The sequence below is a fragment of the Mesoplodon bidens genome (genome assembly GCF_964165515.1).
Source record: "Mesoplodon bidens genome assembly, chromosome: 4".
NCBI classification, from domain to species: domain Eukaryota; kingdom Metazoa; phylum Chordata; class Mammalia; order Artiodactyla; family Ziphiidae; genus Mesoplodon; species Mesoplodon bidens.
In genome coordinates, this window is record NC_138160.1 from 173,381,274 (window position 1) to 173,403,602 (window position 22,329).

The 22,329-nt window shown below is 48.2% G+C and overlaps 1 protein-coding gene and 1 long non-coding RNA gene across 2 annotated transcripts in view; one reads left to right on the plus strand and one right to left on the minus strand.

Annotated features, from left to right (window-relative positions):
- The window catches only part of LOC308617132, a 387,539-nt gene that overhangs the window by 134,993 nt on the left and 230,217 nt on the right, over positions 1-22,329 (plus strand). The gene's annotated exons all lie outside the window — the stretch shown is intronic.
- GRM6 (glutamate metabotropic receptor 6) lies at positions 8,435-19,664 on the minus strand (the record flags this gene model as incomplete). Its single annotated transcript, XM_081233191.1, has 10 exons — positions 19,048-19,664; positions 17,896-18,112; positions 17,534-17,669; positions 16,732-16,886; positions 15,100-15,240; positions 14,793-14,997; positions 12,862-13,003; positions 12,146-12,769; positions 9,383-9,694; positions 8,435-8,632 (listed from the first exon to the last, which is right to left on the minus strand). Exons 1-10 carry the CDS (start codon positions 19,528-19,530, stop codon positions 8,435-8,437), a joined length of 2,613 nt encoding a protein of 870 aa, XP_081089317.1. The 5' UTR covers positions 19,531-19,664.

A 22,329-nucleotide genomic window follows, 5' to 3' on the forward strand; every position in this document is an offset into this window, starting at 1 on the left:
AATAGTGGTGAGAGTGGACATCCTTATCTTGTTCCTGATCTCAGAAGAAATGCTTTCAGTTTTTCACCATTGAGAATGATGTTTGCTGTCGGTTTGGTGTATATGACCGTCATTATGTTGAGGTAGGTTCCCTCTATGCCCACTTTCTGGAGAGTTTTTATCTTAAATTGGTGTTGAATTTTGTCAAAAGCTTTTCCTGCATTTATTGAGATGATCATATGATTTTTCTTCTTCAATTTGTTAATATGGTGTATCACACTGATTGATTTGCATATTTTGAAGAATCCTTGCATCCCTGGGATAAATCCTGCTTGATCATGGTTGGGTTCTGTTTGCTAGTATTTTGTTGAAGATTTTTGCATCTATATTCATCAGTGATATTGGTCTGTAATTTTCTTTTTTTGTAGTATCTTTGTCTGGTTTTGGTATCAGGGTGATTGTGGCCTCATAGAATGTGTTTGGGAATGTTCCTTCCTCTGCAATTTTTTGGAAGAGTTTGAGAAGGATGGGTGTTAGCTCTTCTCTAAATGTTTGATAGAATTCACCTGTGAAGCCATCTGGTCCTGGACTTTTGTTTGTTGGAAGATTTTTAATCATAGTTTCAATTTCATTACTTGTGATTGGTCTGTTTATATTTTCTATTTCTTCCTGGTTCAGTCTTGGAAGGTTATACCTTTCTAAGAATTTGTCCATTTCTTCCAGGTTGTCCATTCTATTGGCGTAGTGTTGCTTGTAGTAGTCTCTTAGGATGCTTTGTATTTCTGCAGTGTCTGTTGTAACTTCTCCTTTTTCATTTCGAATTTTATTGATTTCAGTCCTCTCCCTCTTTTTTGTGATGAGTCTGGCTAATGGTTTATCAATTTTGTTTCTCTTCTCAAAGAACCAGATTTTAGTTTTATTGATCTTTGCTATTGTTTTCCTTGTTTCTATTTCATTTATTTCTGCTCAGATCTTTCTGATTTCTTTCCTTCTACTAACTTTGGGTTTTTTTGGTTCCTCTTTCTGTACCTCCTTTAGGTGTAAGGCTAGATTGCTTATTTGTGATTTTTCTTGTTTCTTGAGGTAGGTTTGTATAGCTATAAACTTCCCTCTTAGAACTGCTTTTGCTGCATCCCATAGGTTTTGGATCATCTTGTTTCATTGTCATTTGTCTCTAGGTATTTTTTGATTTCCTCTTTGATTTCTTCAGTGATCTCTTTGTTATTTAGTAATGTACTGTTTAACCTCCATATGTTTGTGTTTTTTTACGTTTTTTTCCCTGAAATTGATTTCTAATCTCATAGCTTTGTGGTCAGAAAAGATGCTTGCTATGATTTCAATTTTCTTAAATTTACTGAAGCTTGATTTGTGACCCAAGATGTGATCTATCCTGGAGAATGTTCCATGCGCACTTGAGAAGAAAGTGTAATCTGCTGTTTTTGGATGGAATGTCCTATAAATATCAATTAAAATTATTTGGTCTATTGTGTCATCTAAAGCTTCTCTTTCCTTATTTATTTTCACTTTGGATGATCTGTCCATTGGTGTAAGTGAGGTGTTAAAGTCCCCCACTATTATTGTGTTACTGTCGATTTCCTCTTTTATAGCTGTTAGTAGTTTCCTTATGTATTGAGGTGCTCCTATGTTGGGTGCATATATATTTATAATTGTTATATCTTCTTCTTGGATTGATCCCTTGATCATTATGTCATGTCCTTCCTTGTGTCTTGTAACATTCTTTATTTTAAAGTCTATTTTATCTGATATATGTATTGCTACTCCAGCTTTCTTTTGATTTCCATTTGCATGGAATATCTTTTTCCATCCCCTCACTTACAGTCTGTATGTGTCCCTAGGTCTGAAGTGGGTCTCTTGTAGACAGCATATATATGGGTCTTGTTTTTGTATCCATTCAGCAATCCTGTGTCTTTTGGTTGGAGGATTCAATCCATTCACATTTAAGGTAATTATTGATATGTATATTTCTATGACCCTTTTCTTAATTGGTTTGGGTTTGTTTTTGTAGATCCTTTTCTTCTCTTGTGTTTCCCACTTAGAGAAGTTCCTTTAGCATTTGTTGTAGAGCTGCTTTGGTGGTGCTGAATTATCTTACTTTTTGCTTGTCTCTAAAGCTTTTGATTTCTCCATCAAACCTGAATGAGATCCTTGCCAGGTAGAGTAATCCTGGTTGTAGGTTCTTCCCTTTCATCACTTTAAATATATCATACCACTCCCTTCTGGCTTGTAGGGGCTGCTGAGAAATCAGCTGTTAACCTTTTGGGAGTTCTCTTGTATATTATTTGTTATTTTTCCATTGCTGCTTTGAATAATTTTTCATTGCCTTTAATTTTTGCCAATTTGATTACTATGTGTCTCCGCTTGTTTCTCCTTGGGTTTATCTTGTATGGGACTCACTGAATTTCCTGGACTTGGGTGGCTATTTCCTTTCTCATGTTAGGGAAGTTTTTGACTATATTCTCTTCAAATATTTCCTCTGATCCCATCTCTCTCTTCTCCTTCTGGGACCCTATAATGCGAATGTTGTTGCATTTAATGTTGTCCCAGAGGTCTCTTAGGCGGTCTTCATTTCTTTTCATTTCTTTTCTTTATTCTGTTCCGCAACAGTGATTTCCACCATTCTGTCTTCCAGGTCACTTATCCGTTCTTCTGCCTCAGTTATTCTGCTATTGATTCCTTCTAGTGTAGTTTTCATTTCAGTCATTGTATTGTTCATCTCTGTTTGTTTGTTCTTTAATTCTTCTATGTCTTTGTTAAACATTTCTTACAGTTTTTTGATCTTTGCCTCCATTCTTTTTCCAAGGTCCTGGATCATCTTCACTATCATTATTCTGAGTTCTTTTTCTGGAAGTTTGCCTATCTCCACTTCATTTAGTTGTTTTTCTGGGGTTTCATCTTGTTCCTTCATCTGGTACATATCCCTCTGCCTTTTCATCTTGTCTATCTTTCTGTGAATGTATTTTTTCTTCCACAGGCTGCAGGATTGTAGTTCTTCTTGATTCTGCTGTCTGCCCTCTGGTGGATGAGGCTATCTAAGAGGCTTGTGCATGTTTCCTGATGGGAGGGACTGGTGGTGGGTAGAGCTGGGTTTTGCTTTGGTGAGCAGAGCTCAGTAGAACTTTAATCTGCTTGTCTGCTGATGGTTGGGGCTGGGTTCCCTCCCTGTTATTGTTTGGCCTGGGGCCACCCAACACCAGAAGCTACCTGGCTCTTTGGTGGGGCTAATGGCGGACTCTGGGAGGGCTCACGCCAAGGAGCACTTCCCAGAACTTCTGCTTCCGGTGTCCGTGTCCTCATGGTGAGCCACAGCTACCCCCCGCCTCTGCAGGAGACCCTCCAACACTATCAGGTAAGTCTGGTTCAGTCTCCTATAGGGTCATTGCTTCTTCCCCCTGGGTTCCAATGCACAGACTACTTTGTGTGTGCCCTCCAAGAGTGGAGTCTCTGTTTCCCCCTGTCCTGTCAAAATCCTGCAGTCAAATCCCGCTTGCCTTCAAAGTCTGATTCTCTAGGAATTCCTCCTCCCGTTGCTGGACCCCCAGGTTGGGAAGCCTGTCATGGGGCTCAGAACCTTTACTCCAGTTGGTGGACTTCTGTGGTATAAGTATTCTCCAGTTTGTGAGTCACCCACCCAGCTGTTATGGGAATTGATTTTATTGTGATTGCACCCCTCCTACCATCTCATTGTGGCTTCTCCTTTGTCTCTGGATGTGGGGTATCTTTTTTGGTGAGTTCCAGTGTCTTCCTATCAATGATTGTTCTGAAGTTATTTGTGATTCCAGTGCTCTCACAAGAGGGAATAAACACACATCCTTCTATTCCACCATCTTGAACCAATCTGGGAGCCATTTCTTAAAATATATGTCTTGACATTATGCATACACACACACACACACACACACACACACACACCCATCCTATTGTGTATAAGTTTGACAGATAGATAGTTAGAAAGATGATAATACAGATAGATAGATAGATAGATCTATCCATCTATTTTTTAGCCTTTCTATCTTATATCTATACATACTATATATTCTCTATATCTCTATCTCTATCTAACCTATCTATCAGCATTCTCCAGAGAAACCAATATGTTCTATTGGTTCTGCTTCTCTGGGGAACTCTGACTGATATACCTAACCTACCTTTCTCACATTGTTTCCTCCACTTGCCCTGCTGCAACCACACCAGCCTCTTGACTGGCTCTTCAGACACACATGCATGCCCTTGCCCTAGGGCTTCTGCACTGGCCGCTCCATCCACTAGACCCTTCTTCCCCCACATAATTCCATGGCTCACTCCCCACTTCCTTCAAGTTCCACCTTCTCAAGGAAGCTTACACTAACCACTTTATTTAAATTGCAGCCCATCCCCTCTAGTCTTTCCCTTTCTCCCTACCCTGCTCTGTTTTCTTTTTTCCACAGCACTTTATCACCTCCTAACATAATTCATAATTTATTTGTCTTATATATTGTTTATTGTTTGTCTCCACAACTAGGATGTAAGTTCCATGAAGGAGATAATCCTTGTCTATTTTATAGACTGATGTATCCCAGGTGCTTAACACAGAGGAAATACCCAATGATAGTTGTTGGAGCAGCAATGAATGAGCAGTCTGTGGAGATCAGTGAATCAGAGGACTAGTGGGTCTGATATGGGGAGATGGGACTTGTCAGCTGAGGACTTCTCTTAATGAATGGGGTCTGCGTGGACAGTGATTGGTAGGACTAGGAGGGTCAATAGTAGGTAAATGGGGTCAATGATTTGGGCACCTCTGTGGAGATCATTAAGGAGACTGGCTATGGGAGAGGCTAATTATCTTGCCCAAAGTCACCCATCTAGTAAGTGGCAGAGCTCGAATTGATCTCAAGATGTCTTAACCTCAGTGTTGTACAAGTCAAGATGGGAAAGCTGACTGAAGGAAGTATACGGGGCAGGGGCAGGACAAGGTCTGTGGATCCTGGAAATTTTCCCTGTGTAGCAAATCAGAATGGGGAAAAAACTAGAAAGTTGATACTACAGGTAAATTCAGCACTCAAAAGCTCTTATCTGTCAGATTATATCAGTGAACAGTGCATGAAGCTATGATTCTCTAGACTAATGCACCCTTCCTGCGATTTCTGCCTCTGAGTCTGCAGGTAAATATGAGAATGAATCACAGCCTGATGCAGGTGTTGAGAGAGGGCAGGACCCACAGCAATGTTCCTATAAATGTGGGGAGCTGGTGCCCTGGCATGATGATTTTGATACTGGTGTGTAGGATGAGAGGGGGGAAAATACAGAAAGCAGAAAGACTAAAGTCTTGCAATAGTAATCCATGAATGAAGTGATGAGGTTAAAAACGTCCAAACCCAGTCCCATCACCATTAGTGCCTCTCTCCACCTTTCTTTGCCTTTTCCATCCAATCCTCCCACTCAATCTTCCCCTTTCAGAGCTGCAGTCCATCTTGATTCCTACTCTTTGCTCCACAGATGAAAATGTCATCTCTGAAACTCCCAACCTACTTGTCATAGCTTTCAGTATTCTGCTCTGTCCACACTGGAGCAGATTTCTCCCCTCAAAGCCCAAGAGGTGGGAAATGTTTATGCTTAGGAATTTTTCATATTTAGAGGCAAAGACGTCAATATAACAGAGTATTCCTGAAGACGTTTCCTTCTATAAAATGATGGTGAAAAGATTCACTTGGAATTATCATTTTATTCCATATTAGAGGGAGTCTTGCAAATCAACAACTATATACAAAAGGAACAGAAAACCCAAGTCAAACGTTTGGGAAAAGTTACATTTATTTACCGAGAAATTACTGAATAAAGTGAGAGACGATGAATGTAATGAATTTGGGAGAAATTTCCAAAGACCACAAAATGTAATAAATGTGACAAGTTGTAATAAATGTTATAAATGTGTCCAAAAAAAAACCACACTAGTGAAAATGCCTAAGAATATAAGTAATATTAAAAAATCCCTCCTGTACAAGTCTCAACACATTGAACATGGTGAATAAAAGCTTATAACAAAATGTAATCTTACTCTGCTTTAGAGACTTCATACTGGAGAGAAATACTGTGATTGTAATGTGGAAAAGCCTCCAACCAGAACCCCGTATTCACTGGAATATATAATCCATACTGGTGAGAAATCATTCAAGGACAATGAATGTGAGAAAGCCTATAAGTATAGCCTGGCTCTTATTCAACAGAAAATGAAACACACAGGCAGAATGCCTTATAAATTCCACAAATTTGGGGGAAAAACTTTTTTCAGGGGTTCAAATTAATAGATTGGACATCGGAGAAGGCAAACTATGCATGCAAAGAGCATGGAAAAACCTTCAAGGATTTGTCACCCTCCACTGAACATCAAAGAAATGATCTAAGGTAGAGACCTTATGTACACACTGAATGTGGAAAAGCCCTCTTCCAAGAGTCAGAACTTTTTGTACACATTAGAGAATTCAGAAAGGAGAGAAATCTCACAAATGTACTAAATATGACAATGCCTTTAACAACAGAGGATACCCCCACTGCACACAAAATGGTGCATGCATCTTCTACAAGTGGGCTGAATGTGAGAAGGACCAGAAGAAGACGACAGAACTCACTGTGCATCAAAGAATCCACATCAGAGAGACCAGTCTGAATGAATGTGGGGGTGTATGAAAGTCTTCAGCAGGAAGCCAGGACTCTAAGTCTGAAACTTCACATGGGGAGAAAACCTCTAAATGTGGAAAAGCTTTTACTAAGAAATCATCCAAAATCTAAGTCACAGAGTTCAGAGTGGGGAAAACCACAAAAATGTAAAAAATGTGGAAAAGTTTTCAACTAGAAGTCAAAACTCACTGCACATCAGAGAATTCATACCGAGAGAAACACCAAGAAAATAATAAATACAGGAAAACCTTGATTTGGAGACCAGAGCTCATTGTTCTCTAAGAGTTAATATAGGAGAAAAACCCTATCAAAGCACTAATGTGGAAAAGCCATCAGTAAGAAAACACACATCATTGTACATCAGGAAACCCACACAGGAGAGTAGCTGTATGAAATAATGAATTTTGGTAAGCATCCTGCAATATATGAAATGTCATAGTTCACACTGTGGAGCATTCCTAGGAGTGTAACAAATGTGAGGAAGGAGAATTTGTACACCAAAAATATTATTCTGAGGAGAAGCCCTATTAAAGAATGCAGAAACACCTAGTCCCAAGGTCAAAATGGATTATGCAGAGACTCTGTCTAGGGAAGAGTCTCCATGTTGTATGAAGTGCTGTTGATCTTCAAAGTCAGTTCCAGACATTAGATACTAGAGAATTCATACTGATAAATAAAAAGAATCAATTTAACAAATTTAAATTCTACCCCAGGGAAATAAAATTCCATTAACTTAAACTGAACTTCTTGTTAAAAAAAAGATTACTGAAAAATGCATTTGAAGTCCAAGCATCTTCCTTCCCATGCCTCATGCTTACCTTTCAAAGGGGACCTCCCCAGGAAATATTGGAAGAGAACTGTTTTGATGTTCATCTTAAGTTATCCACTTGGAATTAATCTTCACCATGGACACAACTCTCTCTGTCACTGGTCCCAACCTAGAACTTGTGAACACCATCCCTTACAGGCATCAGAGGAGGGCAAACACCACCCTTGCTAGTTTATTCTCACACCCCTACCACCACACAAGTGTATCTGATTTTCTTAAAGTTCAGGGTACATTTAAGGGAATACACATGGGAAAGGAAAAAAAAAAGCAGTTCTCTAAGTGTGACATCCCCCAGATCCCAGGAGAAAAGATCTCGAGGAAAAGACCCTGCCACAAATAATCTCATGGGAGCATTCTAGTTCCCTCTGCTCACTTCCCTGTCCTGTGCAGGCCCATCTTCTCTCACAGGGCTCTCACCCAAGGCTCGATGCCTCTGTACCAGCAAAATATTTACCGAAGCCCAAGTTACTCAGTCCAAAATACAGACCCACAGAGCTCTTGTGGAAACTGCTCCTCCCTGACTCCAACCCTGAATTTCATTCTGGGGTCCACATATTCTCACATGCTGCCCAATCCCCAAATTCTGGTGGTTGATCAAGGGGTGGAAATCCACTCACACTGGGCCAAACCCAGGGCTTCATCATGATCTCTGAACTTCAAACCAGTGAGTATAAGTTTAATCCCTCTCCAGAGTAGGATTCTCTCAGTGGCTGTTTCCCACCATGAGTAGAAAGTCTGGTCTGCAGCGAGGAAGTATGAAGCCATCATGCACAGAAAAACAGAAAAATGTGTCATGTGGGTCCAGGCCAGCTCCATCCTGGTGGCCATGGCCTTTGTGGACTCCCCACCCTGATTGCTCACTGCAGATCTGGACTCTTCACAGCTTCCACCATGAAGCGAGGCAAAGAAAAGAACAGAGGACGGGGAGCGATTGTCCCATTCATCCCCTACTTGCTACTTGGGGGCCTCTGTGTCCTCGCCCTTGGGTGGGGCTGCCACTGTGGAGGTTGTCTTGAGGCTCCGTTTCCGCTTCTGCACGTTCTGCTCCGGGTAGAACAGGATGACGTAGGTTTTGGGTACATAGAGCATGCCGAGGGACACCGACGCACTCAGGCTTAAGGACACAGTCAGGGTGGTGGTTTGGATGTAGATCTAAGCCACGAAGGAAGGGACCAGGTGGGACTCAGCCCAGGTCTCTCCCGCCCTCCACCCCCACACAGCCTGGAGGTGAGTCTATTTCAGTCAAGTGACTGGGAATGAGCACTCAATAAAGGAGACCAGTGTAATCAAAGGCCCCGTGGCATGAAGAATTAGTAGTCACAGTTTGGCTCTGGTATAGGCAGGAAGAAGGGTAAACGACAGAGGACTGAGTGGACAAGTGACCAAGGGAAGTGAGAGGTTCATTCACAGAGAGCGACACCTGGGGAAATGGTCCATATGCCTAAAAAGGGCTAGAGCATGTTAATGAATGAATGAACATGTTTTCAAATGTACAAATGAATGGATGAACCAAACCTGAATAAAGGAGCAAGTAGGCAAACAAAGGGAGGACAGAGGGGAATAAACAAATGCTCCACTGTACACATGAATAAATGATTGTCAAACAAATAGACCGACAGATGAATGGATTGGCAAATATAAAGTATATGAAAAGATAATTGAATAAAAGAAAGTTAATTGATGGTTGGAAGAAGCATGGATGAAAAAAATGAATGAATGAACAATGGAAATGGGACTGAGAGAACAGCCGGAGGGAGACTGGAAAGACAAATGAGTACATGAATTCATCAGCTAACTAAGCAAGCATTCATATGGGTGGCCCAGCTCTTGGAATAATCGAGCCCTTCCGTGGACAGGCAGGAAACAAATGAGGTCATGAAACTGACGGGGGACCCGGATTACCTTTTCAGCTGACTGGGCAGTGCCAAAGAAGATAGGCACAAAAGCCAGCCAGATGATGCAGGTGGTATACATGGTGAAGCCAATGGGCTTGGCCTCATTGAAGGTCTCAGGCACGCCACGAGCCTTGATGGCATACACCGTGCATGTGACCATGAGCAAGAGGCTGTAGCCCAGGCAGCCGACAAGGGACAGATCTGACATGTCGCACTTGAGCACCCCTCTGGCGTGCTCTGGTTCCACCGTCCGCTGCTCTTCGTAGTCAATCACACTGTGTGGGGGCTGGGCCCCCATCCAGGCCATCACTCCCACCACCTGCAGGACCAACATGGTATCAAGGACACACCCAGCCTCACTCTCGACTGAGATCTCTGGCAGGTTAGGGTCGCTTTTAGGCTCCTGGCCTACTGAGTGGGATGCTCAGGCCTGAGAGTCACTGTGGAGAGGGGAGGATTGTCCAGGAGGGGACTACCTGGGCAAAGGCCTGTGACACAGGCAGGTGGAGAGAAGGGGCTGCAGTGGAAGTATGTGCTGGGGACATCTGGGCTGATTGGGGAAGGGGCCCTGGATGTCCTCTTCCTGTATGTCAGCCATTACCAGCACCGTTGACTGAGCCCAGCAAGGTGCAGTGACTGCAGGCAGAGGCTCTGGAACGGTGACCCTAATCACATCTCCTCTATCTACCGAATGGGAACCCTCATAATCTGTTGTGAGGACATGATGCCAGCTTGGGGGAGGAGTCAGTGCATGTCCCACTGATCAGGAACCAGGCCCTTCACAACCCTCCAGGGAGGCAGTGTCATGTATTCAGTAGGTGGGAAAACACTAGCTTTAGCCAATCTAGCAATATGGCAAACCAAGTTCCGGAGGACCCCTTTCCTTCTCCAGAGCCAGAGAACTGTTGAACAAGATACAATGAAATTGTGTGTGAATGCATAGTGAGGCTCAAAATATAGAGGCACTGGATGGAGAGCAGTAAGAATGTGAACTGATGCCGGGTGGCCAGGGAGGTCAGAGTCAGACACAGGCCCTAACAAGGAGAAGATGGAGTATGAATTCCTTCACAGTGAGGGGAGACATGACCTCGAGCCAAGGGAAGCTGGGGAGTAGGAAGTAAGACACCTGCATACAGGTGGGACCCTGGAAGGGCCAGCCCCTACATTTGTGCAGGTGGTTCACTGCACAAGATGCTTGACTTGGGAGGAGCGGGGCTGAAACCTAGCCAACACTTCAGTACCATACTGTGCACCTGGAGTAGGGCCATGTGATCCTAGAGGAAAGGATGCTTTTTAAGTAATTTGTACACCCAGAAGGAGCACCTTTTTGTGATTCTCCCAAAGGCAGCAGCTCCATGAACAAGGGACTAATAAAATAAAACTCCACCCACTGTCCAGGAAGGAAGCAGGGGGCTCCTCTTAGAAATCCTCTAGCTGGGGGGAAAAGTTGCCCAAGAGAAACTAAAACCCAAGGCCTATGATACACGGGAGTAGCAACCAAAATGCGCCCCACTGAATTTGCAACTCACATACTTGGTAAAAGAATTAGCATCCAGTACAGGTAACAAACGCCTACAAAATAATAGGAAGTGAGCAAAGCACAGGAACAGGCACAGGCACATCACAGAAGAGGGAAGTACAAAGGCTGGCTGCACTAGTAAGTAGGGACCAATTAAAACAATGAGATACTATTTCACATCCATCATACTGCTGAATAACCCTGTAAAGTTGAAGGTGTGCATCTTTGAAAATATTTGGGATTTCTAGACAGAGAGGTATAATGTGGGGAGTCCATAGGTGAGCCGGAGGGGGGCACTGAATGCAGTCTAAACGTCTCTATCCTGGGGCAGGAGGTGCCATGGGGGTTTCAGGCAGGAAGCAGTGAGGTGATTTCTGAGGATGGGCTGTGCACTGAGATTCTGGCCCTGACAGAGGACGCTCAGACCCTGCTATGTGCCAGAAAAGTGGGAGCACCTTCCAGTTTTGAAGAATTGCATGGACTGAGGCCCATGGGTGGGAATGACCATGTTACATGCAGAGCTGGGTAGGAAGAACGGCTCTCCTGGGGTGGAGAGTGAGCCGTGTCCAAATGAGCTGAGCATGGGCCATCCACCTGGCCCTGAGAACTGGGCTGGCTCTTCAAAGTCATACAATGTCACACACACTTGTCTCTTAGCACGCTTTACATAGAAAACATCCAGTGCTTTCCAGACCACAGGAGCCATTTCCAATGTTGTAATATTACCATCTCAGAGAAAACCCTAAAGGAACTCTGCTTTTGCTGCACAGACAGCATGAAATTCTGGCCATCTATGGAATTGGATGCTTCACTCCACATAGTATCATTAGACCCTGTGCCCCTTATCCAATTACCCAGTGACTGGGCAGCAGGAACTCCCTTTATGGAAACAGATTCTCTGCTTGGGGGAAATTCATCAGATTCTCTTTGCCCTGGGAGCCAAATTATGGAAGAGCATGTTCACTTTATGAAAATAATTTCACTGTTTTACAGAAAAATAACTGGATGCTTGCACTCCCCACCTTACTGATCCATTTTCCTTCAAGGATGAAGCAGGAGGAAACAGCTGCTCCTAAATGAGTTCTTCTAGTTACAGAAATAGTAGCGCCCTATCTCCTGGGACTTTTTTTTTTTTTTTTTTTTAACACAGAGGCCAAAATAGAAGAGGGACTCTGATTTTTAAGGTGGAGGTCAGTGCCCGCACCCCCAGCCCCGACCCCGTCTGCCCACCCCGGGAGCCCAAGGACCCACCTGCACGGAGGTGAAGCTGAAGGTGATGACGAGCTGCGAAGTGGGGCTGATGAAGGGAGGGGGTGTGACCGAGCGCTTCCCTTGCTCAAAGATGCGGTAGATGCGGTTGGTCTTGGTGAGCAAGGCAGAGTAGCTGAGGGTGGTTCCCAGGCCGAGGAAGAGCCTGCGGGCAGCGCAGACAGCCGCCCCGGGCTCAGCCACCATGAGGAAGGTGACCGTGTAGATGAGGAAGATGCCGGTGAGGAGGACGTAACTGAGCTCGCGGCCAGAGGCCCGGACGATGGGCGTGTTGTTGTGCCGCACGAAGGTGGCCACCACTGTGGTGGTGGCCATGATGCCCAGCACGGCCAAGAGGAGGGGCGGGGCCGCCCAGGGCGAGGACCAGGACAGGCGGACCACTGGCGTGGGGCGGCAGCCCGTGTGGTTGTGCGTGGGCCTCATGTCCCCGGGGCAGGCCTCGCAAGTGAACTCGTCCACCTGGAAGCGGTACCCGTCGCAGGCCTCACAGTGCCAACAGCAGGGGACGCCCTTCACCATCTTTTTCCGCTCCCCCGGCCCACAGGGGAGGCTGCACTGAGACTCGGGCACCTCTCGGGGGTCTCCCGACCACTGCAGGGCTTCCACCTGGGACACAGGGGACACCGGGACCTGCGACTCCCGCCTCCGGGAAGGTGGGTCCGCCTCCCTGTGCCCAGAGCTCATTCTGTGCCACTCACATCCAGCCTGAGGGTCTCTGCCCACTGGCCCACGGCCTGGTAGCTGCCACTGCCCGCACTGCCGTTGGTCACCTGGTACTGGAAGATGTCGTATCGCCCAGGCGCGTCCCCGTGCTCATTGAACACCACAGGGGTTCCTGCGCTGCCTGGAAGGAGAGCCTGTCATCCTCGGCTGGTGCTCGAGCCCATCAGAGGCCCAGCCAGGACAAAGGAAGAGCTTAGCAAGCACGTGAAAATGTGCTCAGCATCACCTATCATCGGGGAAATTCGGATCAAAACCGCAGTGAGATACCACCTCACACCCATTTAGGTTAGCCACTGTCAAAACAACAGAAAGTAAGTGCTGGCAAGTGTATGGAGACATTGCAACCCTATACTTCACTGGTGGGAATGCAAAATGATGCAGTCACTGTGGAAAACAATATGGTGGTTCCTCAAGAAATTAAACATAGAATTACCACACAATCCAGCAATTCCTTTTCTAGCTATATATCCAAAATAATGGAAAGCAAGGACTCAAAGAGATATTTGTACACTTATGTTCACAGCAGCATTATTCACAGTAGCGAAAATGCGGAAGAAATGCAAGTGTACATCAACGGATGAACGGATAAGCAAATTGGGGTCTCTACGTACAATGGAATATTATTCAGCCTTAAAAAGGAAGGACATTCTACAACATGGATGAACCTTAAGAACATTATGAGAAGTGAAATAAGCCACTCACAAAAGGACAAATACTGTGTGATTCCACTCGTATGAGGTACTTAGAGCAGTCAAATTCATAGACAAAATGTAGAATGCTGGGGGAGGGGGAAATGGGGAGTTAGTGTTTAGTGAGTATAGAGTTTCAATTCTGCACAATGAAAAGAGTTCTAGAGATTGACTGCACAACAATGTACACCACTCAACTGTACACTTAAAATGGTTAAGATAGTAAATATTACGCTATGTGCATGTTACCACAATTTACAAAGGAATAAGAAAGAGCTTAACTGTGCAGGCGAGAGGATGAGTTCAGAGTTACAAAGGTACTGATTTGAACAATCAGCTTTATTTCTTTTAGAAGCTTGTTCTACCAGCTTGTAGAGCTGTTCTGGAGTGCTATTAAGTCATGCTCTTTATTTATTTATTTACTTATTTATAACTTTTTGGCCACTCAGCATGAGGCATCTTAGTTCCCTGACCAGGGATTGAACCTGTGTCCCCTGCGGTGGAAGCACAGAGTCTTAACTATTGGACCGCTAGGGAAATCCCTAAGTCACGCTCTTTAACAGAGATCTTGGCAGAGAAAAGGTGCTCAACATTTGGTGGAAGAAGAGAGTTCTTAATTTACTAAAGGATAGTAATTGAACACAATGTGAAGCCCCCCCAGCAAACCATAAGCACAGCTGAGTCCATCTGGGCCTTTTCAGAAACCCTTATTCTGAGCCCTGACCATGTGCCAGGCCCTCCACTCATATTGGGGGGACACAGACTCATGCTTTGTGCTCAGGCAGCCCAGGGCCTGGCTGGGGAGGCATTCGGAAGCCTGAGACTCAGAGTGGGCTGCCTGTCCACTGTGTAAGCAGTGCCTTTGCACAGTCTGCACTGTGCCCCATGCGTGCCCTCAGAGACCAGACGACTCCAAACTCCGTGCAATGGAGAGGAGAGTTGTGTGTGACCCTCTGAGGGATCCAGGCAGAAGGGGTCACAGAGAAGTTCCCCAACACCTGGAATTTGCAGCCTGTGGCAGGAGGTACTGAAGCCTGGAGAAGGAAGAGTGTTAAAAACTGTTCCCCAGAACTTGGCTCGAGCCTCCAGCTCTCAGGCCCAGATGCTCCCACTATACTCTTCTGCTCTCCCATTCCTTCCATACTGAGTTGTCCGAGGTCCCGAGAACTCCATCCCAGCAGGCTTCCCCTCATTCACGTAGGGGCTCTGGCTCCCACTCACCATTGAAACGTACAGCTCGAATATACTGCAGCAGCATCCGCCCGTCGGTGGGCTCCATTGCCGGGCACAGGCCTGTGTGCCCCGGGCAAAGAGCCTGGTGCATGCTGTGGAGGGCGTGGGCAATGGCGTACACAGCATCGATCACAAACTGCACCTTCCCTTCCTGCTCGTAGGCAGAGTCCCGGCCGATGCGTTCCTCACCTGTCCTAGGGATGCCCAGAGGAAGTGTGCCTGGCTCGCAGATGCCCAACCTGGCCTCCCACCTTCTCCCTCACCACCCTCGCCACCCTGGGCAGCTCTCACCTGTGCATTTGCGGGTGGAATCGTCTGACTGGGTACCTGAGCTGGTCAGTTTGCAGTTAAAATTCTCTTCCCAGAACTCAGCAAACCAGATGTTCCGGCGGTTGTTCTCCAAGGAGCGAGTCATGAAGTACTGGTCAAATCCTGAGAGACAGGGAAGGAGGGAGGGGGCTGGCAACAGTCTGAGCCAGCCACAGCTCACTACTTGTGTCCCTTCACCGCTTGCTCACTTTGCAGCTGGGGATACACATGTGACCAATTTCTGACCTGGCCAATGAGCTCAAAGCCATCTAGAGACTCCACGGTAAATTTCCATCCTGATACAAGCTCAGAGCCTCACCACAGGACAGAAATTTTTGCTGCCTTTTCTTCCCTGGTTAGGATGCTGCTATGAAGATGTAATGGGTGGAGCTTCAGCAGCCACTTTGTGAATAAAACAACACAATCAAGAAGGCACATGGGACTTCCCTGGTGGCACAGTGCTTAAGCATCTGCCTGCCAGTGCAGGGAACACGAGTTCAAGCCCTGGTCCAGGAAGATCCCACATGCCGCGGAGCAACTAAGTCCGTGTGCCACAAATACTAAGCCTGGGCTCTAGAGTCTGCGAGCCACAACTACTGAGCCAACATGCCACAACTACTGAAGCCCGCACGCCTAGAGCCAAGAGAAGCCACCGCAATGGGAGGCCCGTGCACTGCAATGAAGAGTAGCCCCCGCTCACCACAACTAGAGAAAGCCCACGCGCAGTAACGAAGACCGACCGCAGCCAAAAATAAATAAATTCATTGAAAAAACAAAAACAGGTTGACTTTAGAAAAAAAAGAAGGCATATGGCAACTACAGAGGATGGTGGAACAGAAGGGAAGACAGAGCTCAGGGCTCTGAGAACATCATTGACTTCCTGCCCCAAGTGTGAAGTTGCCCCTACTTTGAAACCTCTTGCCTTGTAATGAAATGCCTTTATCGCTAAAACCACTCTCAGTCTAGTCTGTTGCCTGCAACTGAATGCATTCTAAGGGAAAGAAAGAGTGTAAGGGTGGGTGTACACCTCCAAAAGGCTGGGAGCCCCTGCGAGTCAGGGCTCAGCATTTACAAGGGTCTGCGCTTCATAAAATAGCCCTGAAGTGCCTCATCAAAGCATGTTCAGTTTAGCCTTTGGGGAAATGAGCAATCCTAGTGTAAAGTGGCCACCTTTCCTGCATTCTTCCAGATATTCACAGGCGGGATGGTGGAGGAGGGGTGGAGAGGAAGGCCTCATTAATTGATCAACAGAACAGTATGACCCACATCCTTGGTTTCTATCCCTCCCACAGTCACCCTCAAATTAGAGTGCCTTTGGCAGAACCAGGAATATAGGCACTGAATTAGCACAAAACTAAACAAACAAACAAAACCTAACAATTCTTCACCCTGTAGAGTGGGATGTGCATTTCCTCACTTGCCAATTCATTCAAACACTGCTTGGAGGGGTGTATTCACAGAATCTCAGAATTCTAGAATCTGGGAATCCTAGAAGGGACCCTGGATCATGGTACAATTTTATAGAAGGGGAAAATGAGCACCCCCAAGAGGGGATCATAGGGAAGGATAACTATGGGTGGGAGATGCAGTGGGGAAGGGCATTCCCCCACTCACCATCAATAGAGGCCCTTTTGGGCAGGATGGTGATGGCTCCCACGGCCACGTCCTCCAGGTTCAGGATGGGTGAGATCTTGGCTCCCCAGCTGTCTGAGCCAACCCACAGGAAGTAGCTGGTCAGGTTGGCCTGGCGTGCAGCCTCCAGGACCCTCCTGGTAAGGATAGGGTAGGGGTGAGTGAGGGCCGAGAGCCTCCTCCAACTTAACTCTGGTCACTTTCCATTCTTCTCTCTCCATCTACCCCATTCTGCATCACTTATCTGACCCTTTGTTTATCAGGAAAAGTAGGATGTGGGGAGTTTAGGACACTTGCCCTGGGTTTCTCAGGTAGTAAAGTGTCCAGCCAGGCTCTGACCCCAGGCCTGCCCTCTTGTTCTGCATACCATAGTCCACTGCATGCTGCCTTTAAGAAGGGCCTACCTTCTCTTGCTGGGGCTCAGGCTGGGGTCCATGGCCTTCTGCGGATACCCTCCTACCCCTGGGAGTCCTTCCCTGACAGCTCATTTTCTGCCCTTACATGTGCCCACCAGTGTCTCCCTCACTGTTAATTATAGAAACAGACATATATTCTTGTGTCTCCCTGGCTAGGTTTGGGGCATCTTCACCCAGACCAGGCCTGGTTCATTTCTGGGGGCACCAGAGAGGTGGCAGTAGAAAAGGTGTGTGGGGGCAGGAGGGTAAGGGGGGGCGAGGAAGAGGGAAAGGAGGATGTCCGTGACTGGGATGTGTGAGAAGGGGCGGCAGGGTCTTCCAGGAGAGCCTCTGAGGAACACGGTGATGGAACATGCCATCTGTCCCACCTGATGTCATCCTCGTTGGCAAAGATGATGATGCCCCGGGCATTTGGTGTCTCCATGAGTCTCCTGATCACCTTATTGAATTCTCCTGGCTTTGGTTCCCTGGGAATCTTGATGGACTGGGCAATGCAGACCCCCCCTGGGTGTCGGAGATGCCCAAATCAGCTGCGGTCCCACCCATTCACCCACCAGGGCCACCACCACTCATGACTGTGGCAGGGGCTGTGTCTTCCAAAGGACCCCCACAGGGGGCACCATCCAGGCTCCCCATCATGAACCCAGTGCCCTCCCTCACTGCTTATGCCCTGTCCAACGGACCCTCTATAGGCTCCTTCATGCCTCAGACCCCCCTGCCCCAAGCTCACCAGCCTCTCGGGAGATCTGCACAAAGGCGTCAACCCCACTCTCGCCATAGTTGCCCTCGGAGGCCAGCGTGGACACGTAGTTCCATCCCAATGCCCGCACGATGTCCACCATGGCCTGGGCCTGGTAGGAGTCAGGTGGCACCACGCGGGAGAAGAAGTCATAGCGTGTGGAGTCGCTAAGCTCAGGGGCCGTGGAGGCGTAGCTGATCTGGGGGATCTGGAGTGGGGAAGGACACCTGGGCTGTGGATGGAGGGTCAGTGACCCTAGGGAGGGAGGGTGGTGAGGACCCAGGAGAGGGACGTTTGGGGTTACAGTGCTGGGGGCAAAAGCTGGAACAGCCACAGAGAGAGGCCAGGAGGGGCAGAGCAGGCAGGAGAGCTGGGAAGGGGTTACTCGATGGAAGGCTGTGTCTGGACTGATGGAGGGGCCTGCTTGGAACTGGGTTTATCTGTGTGCGTTAGAGTGATGAATAGGGATTACAGCTGAGCTGATCCAGGAGACGGAGTGGGGACAGTAAGTGTGAAAGCAGAGCGGAGAATGGTGGCTGGGGAGGCTGGGAAGAGGGCAGCTAGCAGAGAAGAGGGTGTATCCCTCATGTTCAAGAAAAACTCACGAGCAAAAGAAAAAAAAAGAAAGAAAACAACAAACAACACACACACATAAAAGGGAGCAGGTGGGAGCTGGTATGAAGGTCAGAGAGGGGGAGGTTCTGGAAGAAGCGGCTGGAGCTGGTCTAGGGAAGACAGAGATGTTTGAAGCGGAAACAGAAAGGAAGGGTGGACTGTGAAGACGTTATGGAAAGGAGAGGGGAAGAGAGAGAAGGAATGATGCGAGGAGGGAGGGGGAGAGAGAGACAGGGAGGTGGAAAGAGAAAATCAAGAAGAAAGACAAAGAAAGAGGGAAAACGAGAGCAAACGAGGCAGAGAAACGCCCATGGACTACAGTGCAATTAATGGACGCCGTAGTTAGCCCGGGCACTCTAGACGCTTTAATCTTCCGAATAACCTTCCCAGACAGGCTTGCGTCTGGCCCGGGGGACAAGTTTTCTTTGCGGACTAGAGTGATTCTCGCAAGGAGACCAGACCTCAGCCACGCCCAGGGCAAGGACGAGGGAGAGAGGCTGCAACCCAGGCGCTCCCCCGGGCCCTCACCGCAAACAGGCGCAGCACGTTGGCGACCATGATGGAGACGGAGCTGGCCGAGGCGCCCACGACAGCCACCACGCGCTCAGGGGGCGCGGCGCGCATCGGGGGGACGCCGCCTGGGCAGCGCACGGCTGCGTCGTGACCGTCGCCGCGGCCGCGGATCAGAGCCTGCACGAAGCTCAGCGCCTGCTCCAGCGCGTACGTGTCCCGCGAGCAGGTGTCGAGCAGCCGCGCGCCCAGGCGCACCCCGGGCAGCAGCTCGGGGTCGGCGTTCACGCGGTCCAGCGCGTACAGCATGGCCTCGAGCCGGTGCACGCCCTGCTCCTTCTTCAGCGGCCCGCACGCTCTGCCCGCCGCGCCCCGCGCGTGCACCGGGAACAGGCCGCCCAGCGTGAGGCCGCCCGCCAGGCGCACCGAGCCCGCGGCGCCCGCCACGCCCGCCTGCTCCAGCGTCAGCAGCAGCGGCAGCAGCGCCAGGATCCCGGCCATCGGCTCGGGGGCTGCGGGAGGAAGACGGGGTGGGGACGGGAACAGAACGGGAGAACGCTCTGAGCGCCCGGCAGAGGAAGGACCCGGGTCGGTGGAAAGGCGAGTGAGCCCCAAGCCTTGGGGAGAGGGGAGGCGCTCAGTATATAAATATTGGCCGAGCCAGCTGGAGAAGTTATGAAGCATCAACTCGGCCAGCCTTCCCGGGCCACCTGCCTCTCACAGTCTCTGAACCTCATCATCTGGGTCCCCCCTGCCCGACCACTGGCTCCAGTCCTACCCCTGCCCTCCCCGACAGCCCTGGGCCGCTCTTACTGGGAGTCCATCCCCAGCGCACACCCAGGCCCCCTCTTTAGCCACACTCACCTGAGCCAGCCGCTGTCGGTTCAGGAGGGGACAGTGACAGATGCCGAGGGCCCTGAGGGAGAGAGGATTTAAGGATTCTGGGGAAGGGATGAGAGGCCGCCCTGAGGGCGGAGACCCGTCCTGAGCAAGGCGTGTGCGCAGGACTGGCTCTCTCCACGTCCCCTTTCCCTCCCTCTCCTGCTCCCTGGGTCTGTTTCTTTCCTGTCTTTGGATATGTGTCTGACACACATATTTTCTGTCTTCTGGTGTCTCTATTTCTCATCTCTGTCTCCGGCTTTCTCTACCCACCCCTCTCCCTTCTCTCTGTCTTTCTTCTCTTTCTGTCTCAGTCTCATTCTACCTCTCTCTGTCAGTGTCCCTTTCTCTCATTGTCTCTCTCTGTCTCTTACCCATTTTCTTTTACTCTTCCTCTCTTCTGGCCACCAGTGTCTTGGCTCAGGCTGCTTTAGGCACTTCACAGCTTTCTCCTTGCAAACCCCTGCAATAAACCCGTGAGTGGAGTTAGAAAGGAACACGGGCTGAGCAAAGAGGATTGCACCTGAACAAGAGGAGGGAGAACAGGGCTGAGCTGGAAGAAGGCAGGAGCAAGCAGACCTTTAATGGTAACAAGGTCTCTGCTTATCACACACATATAACCCTACAAAGAAGAGACTTCTACCATCAGACCTATTTTGCAGTTGGGGAAGTAGAGACCTCAAGGAGTTAAGTGACTCACCCAAGGTCATACAGTGGACATGGGTCAGCATCAGGATTTGTACCCAGGTTGGTGTGAAACGAGCAGCCTTCACTGCCTTTGATGGAGGGAGGGGACAGGGCACTCTTGCCCTGCAGTTCCCACCCCTGCCTCTTGCATCTGATGATGGAACCCTAAGGAGTTGTTCTTCTGGTGGTTCATAAAGCCTTCCTGGCTCTGGGGTCTGAAGCAGTGACACACCGTGTGAGGCTCTTGGTACCTGAGTTTCCTCATCTAAGGTTTTGGGCCAAGGTGATGGACACTTTTACCACCATCCCCATCTGAGGCCCTGGATTTGCCTTTCTGACGCTGAGAGCAAAGTGCATCCTGGAGGCAGGTGGTACGCTCTGAGCCCCAGGGATTAGCAAGTTCGTGCTAAGGGGGGCTGAGCCGGCTTGGGCTCCATTAGAGAGGGTGGATTAGGGCGGCCCCATGGATTTGGGCAAAGCTAGCAGAGGGAGCAAGCAAAAGCTATGTCACCCTTCTCCCTTCCCTCACCACATCCAAGGGCCCTGATCGTCTCTGTTTTCAGAGCTGTCCAGGCACCTGTCCCTGGCAGAGTTGGGAGGCCCAGCTTGGCTTTCATCCATTTTACAGGTTGGGAAGGATGGGGCACTTAGCTGGTGCTAGGCCCCAAGCTTGATGTTGCAGAAGTGTGTACGAACTGGGCATTTGAGGTGGTAGGTTCCCGCCACTGGGCTCACACAGCCCCCCACAGCCCTCCCCTGCTCAGGACAGGTTAGGCAGGGCCACAGCTGACTTCACAAAGCAGGGTCCTGATTTACAGGATGAGAGCATCTCACTGGTTCCCTGAGTGTAGGATGGACCACCAGGGGGCTGGGGCAGTAGCCCTCACAGTGGTGCAGGAGAGAGGTGAGCGTCTGACCAGAGTGTGGGAGGTGGAAGGGGAGAGAAGTAGGTGAGTTCCAGGCAAGGGGAAGGACCAGCTCTGAGGATGAAGAGGGGCCATCATGGCTGGGGCACCTGGGAGGAGGGAGTAGCCACCCGTGAGCATGTGAGGACCAGGACCAGGGCAGAGCAGGTCAGAGGAGGGCAGAAGCCAAGACTTTGGCTTTGGACACAGGAAAGCCAAGAATTTCATTTGAGATTTGAGAGGTTAGGTCAAGCTCCTGGTTAGATTCAGTAAAGGGGGAAATTTAATATGGCAGATTCCACAATTTAAAAATTTCAGTTCAGTGTTTTGAGTACCAATGTCTAGACTCCATAATGTTCTCTTCTGGGGCTTATAGGAAGTGTTGAGAGTAGTAATTAAATAATTACAATGGGTGTTAAAAGCTTACACTTACTGTGTGAAATATATATATAAATCTCCTTAATTCTCACAACACTCTCCGTGAAGTTGGTGTCAGTATCATCCCCATATTACAGATAAGAAAACTGAGGTACTGAGGAACACAGAGAGGTAAGGAACTAATTTACCCAGGATTGCACAAACATTAAGTAACAGAGTTGGGATAGTGAAGCCAAGTCAGGCTGACTCTGAACTAGGCTATTACTCACTGGGCTATACAGATGACATCAGTGCATATACATCTTTCTAACTATACATTTCTCATTGCACTTCCCACCATGCCCCTGCTTGTTGTAGACGTAATCTTGACAGAAAGGGAAGAGAGTGTTACAGAAATGACAATTTGTTCATTTTGAACATGTGGTTTTTTGGTTCCTGGGGAATTCCAACT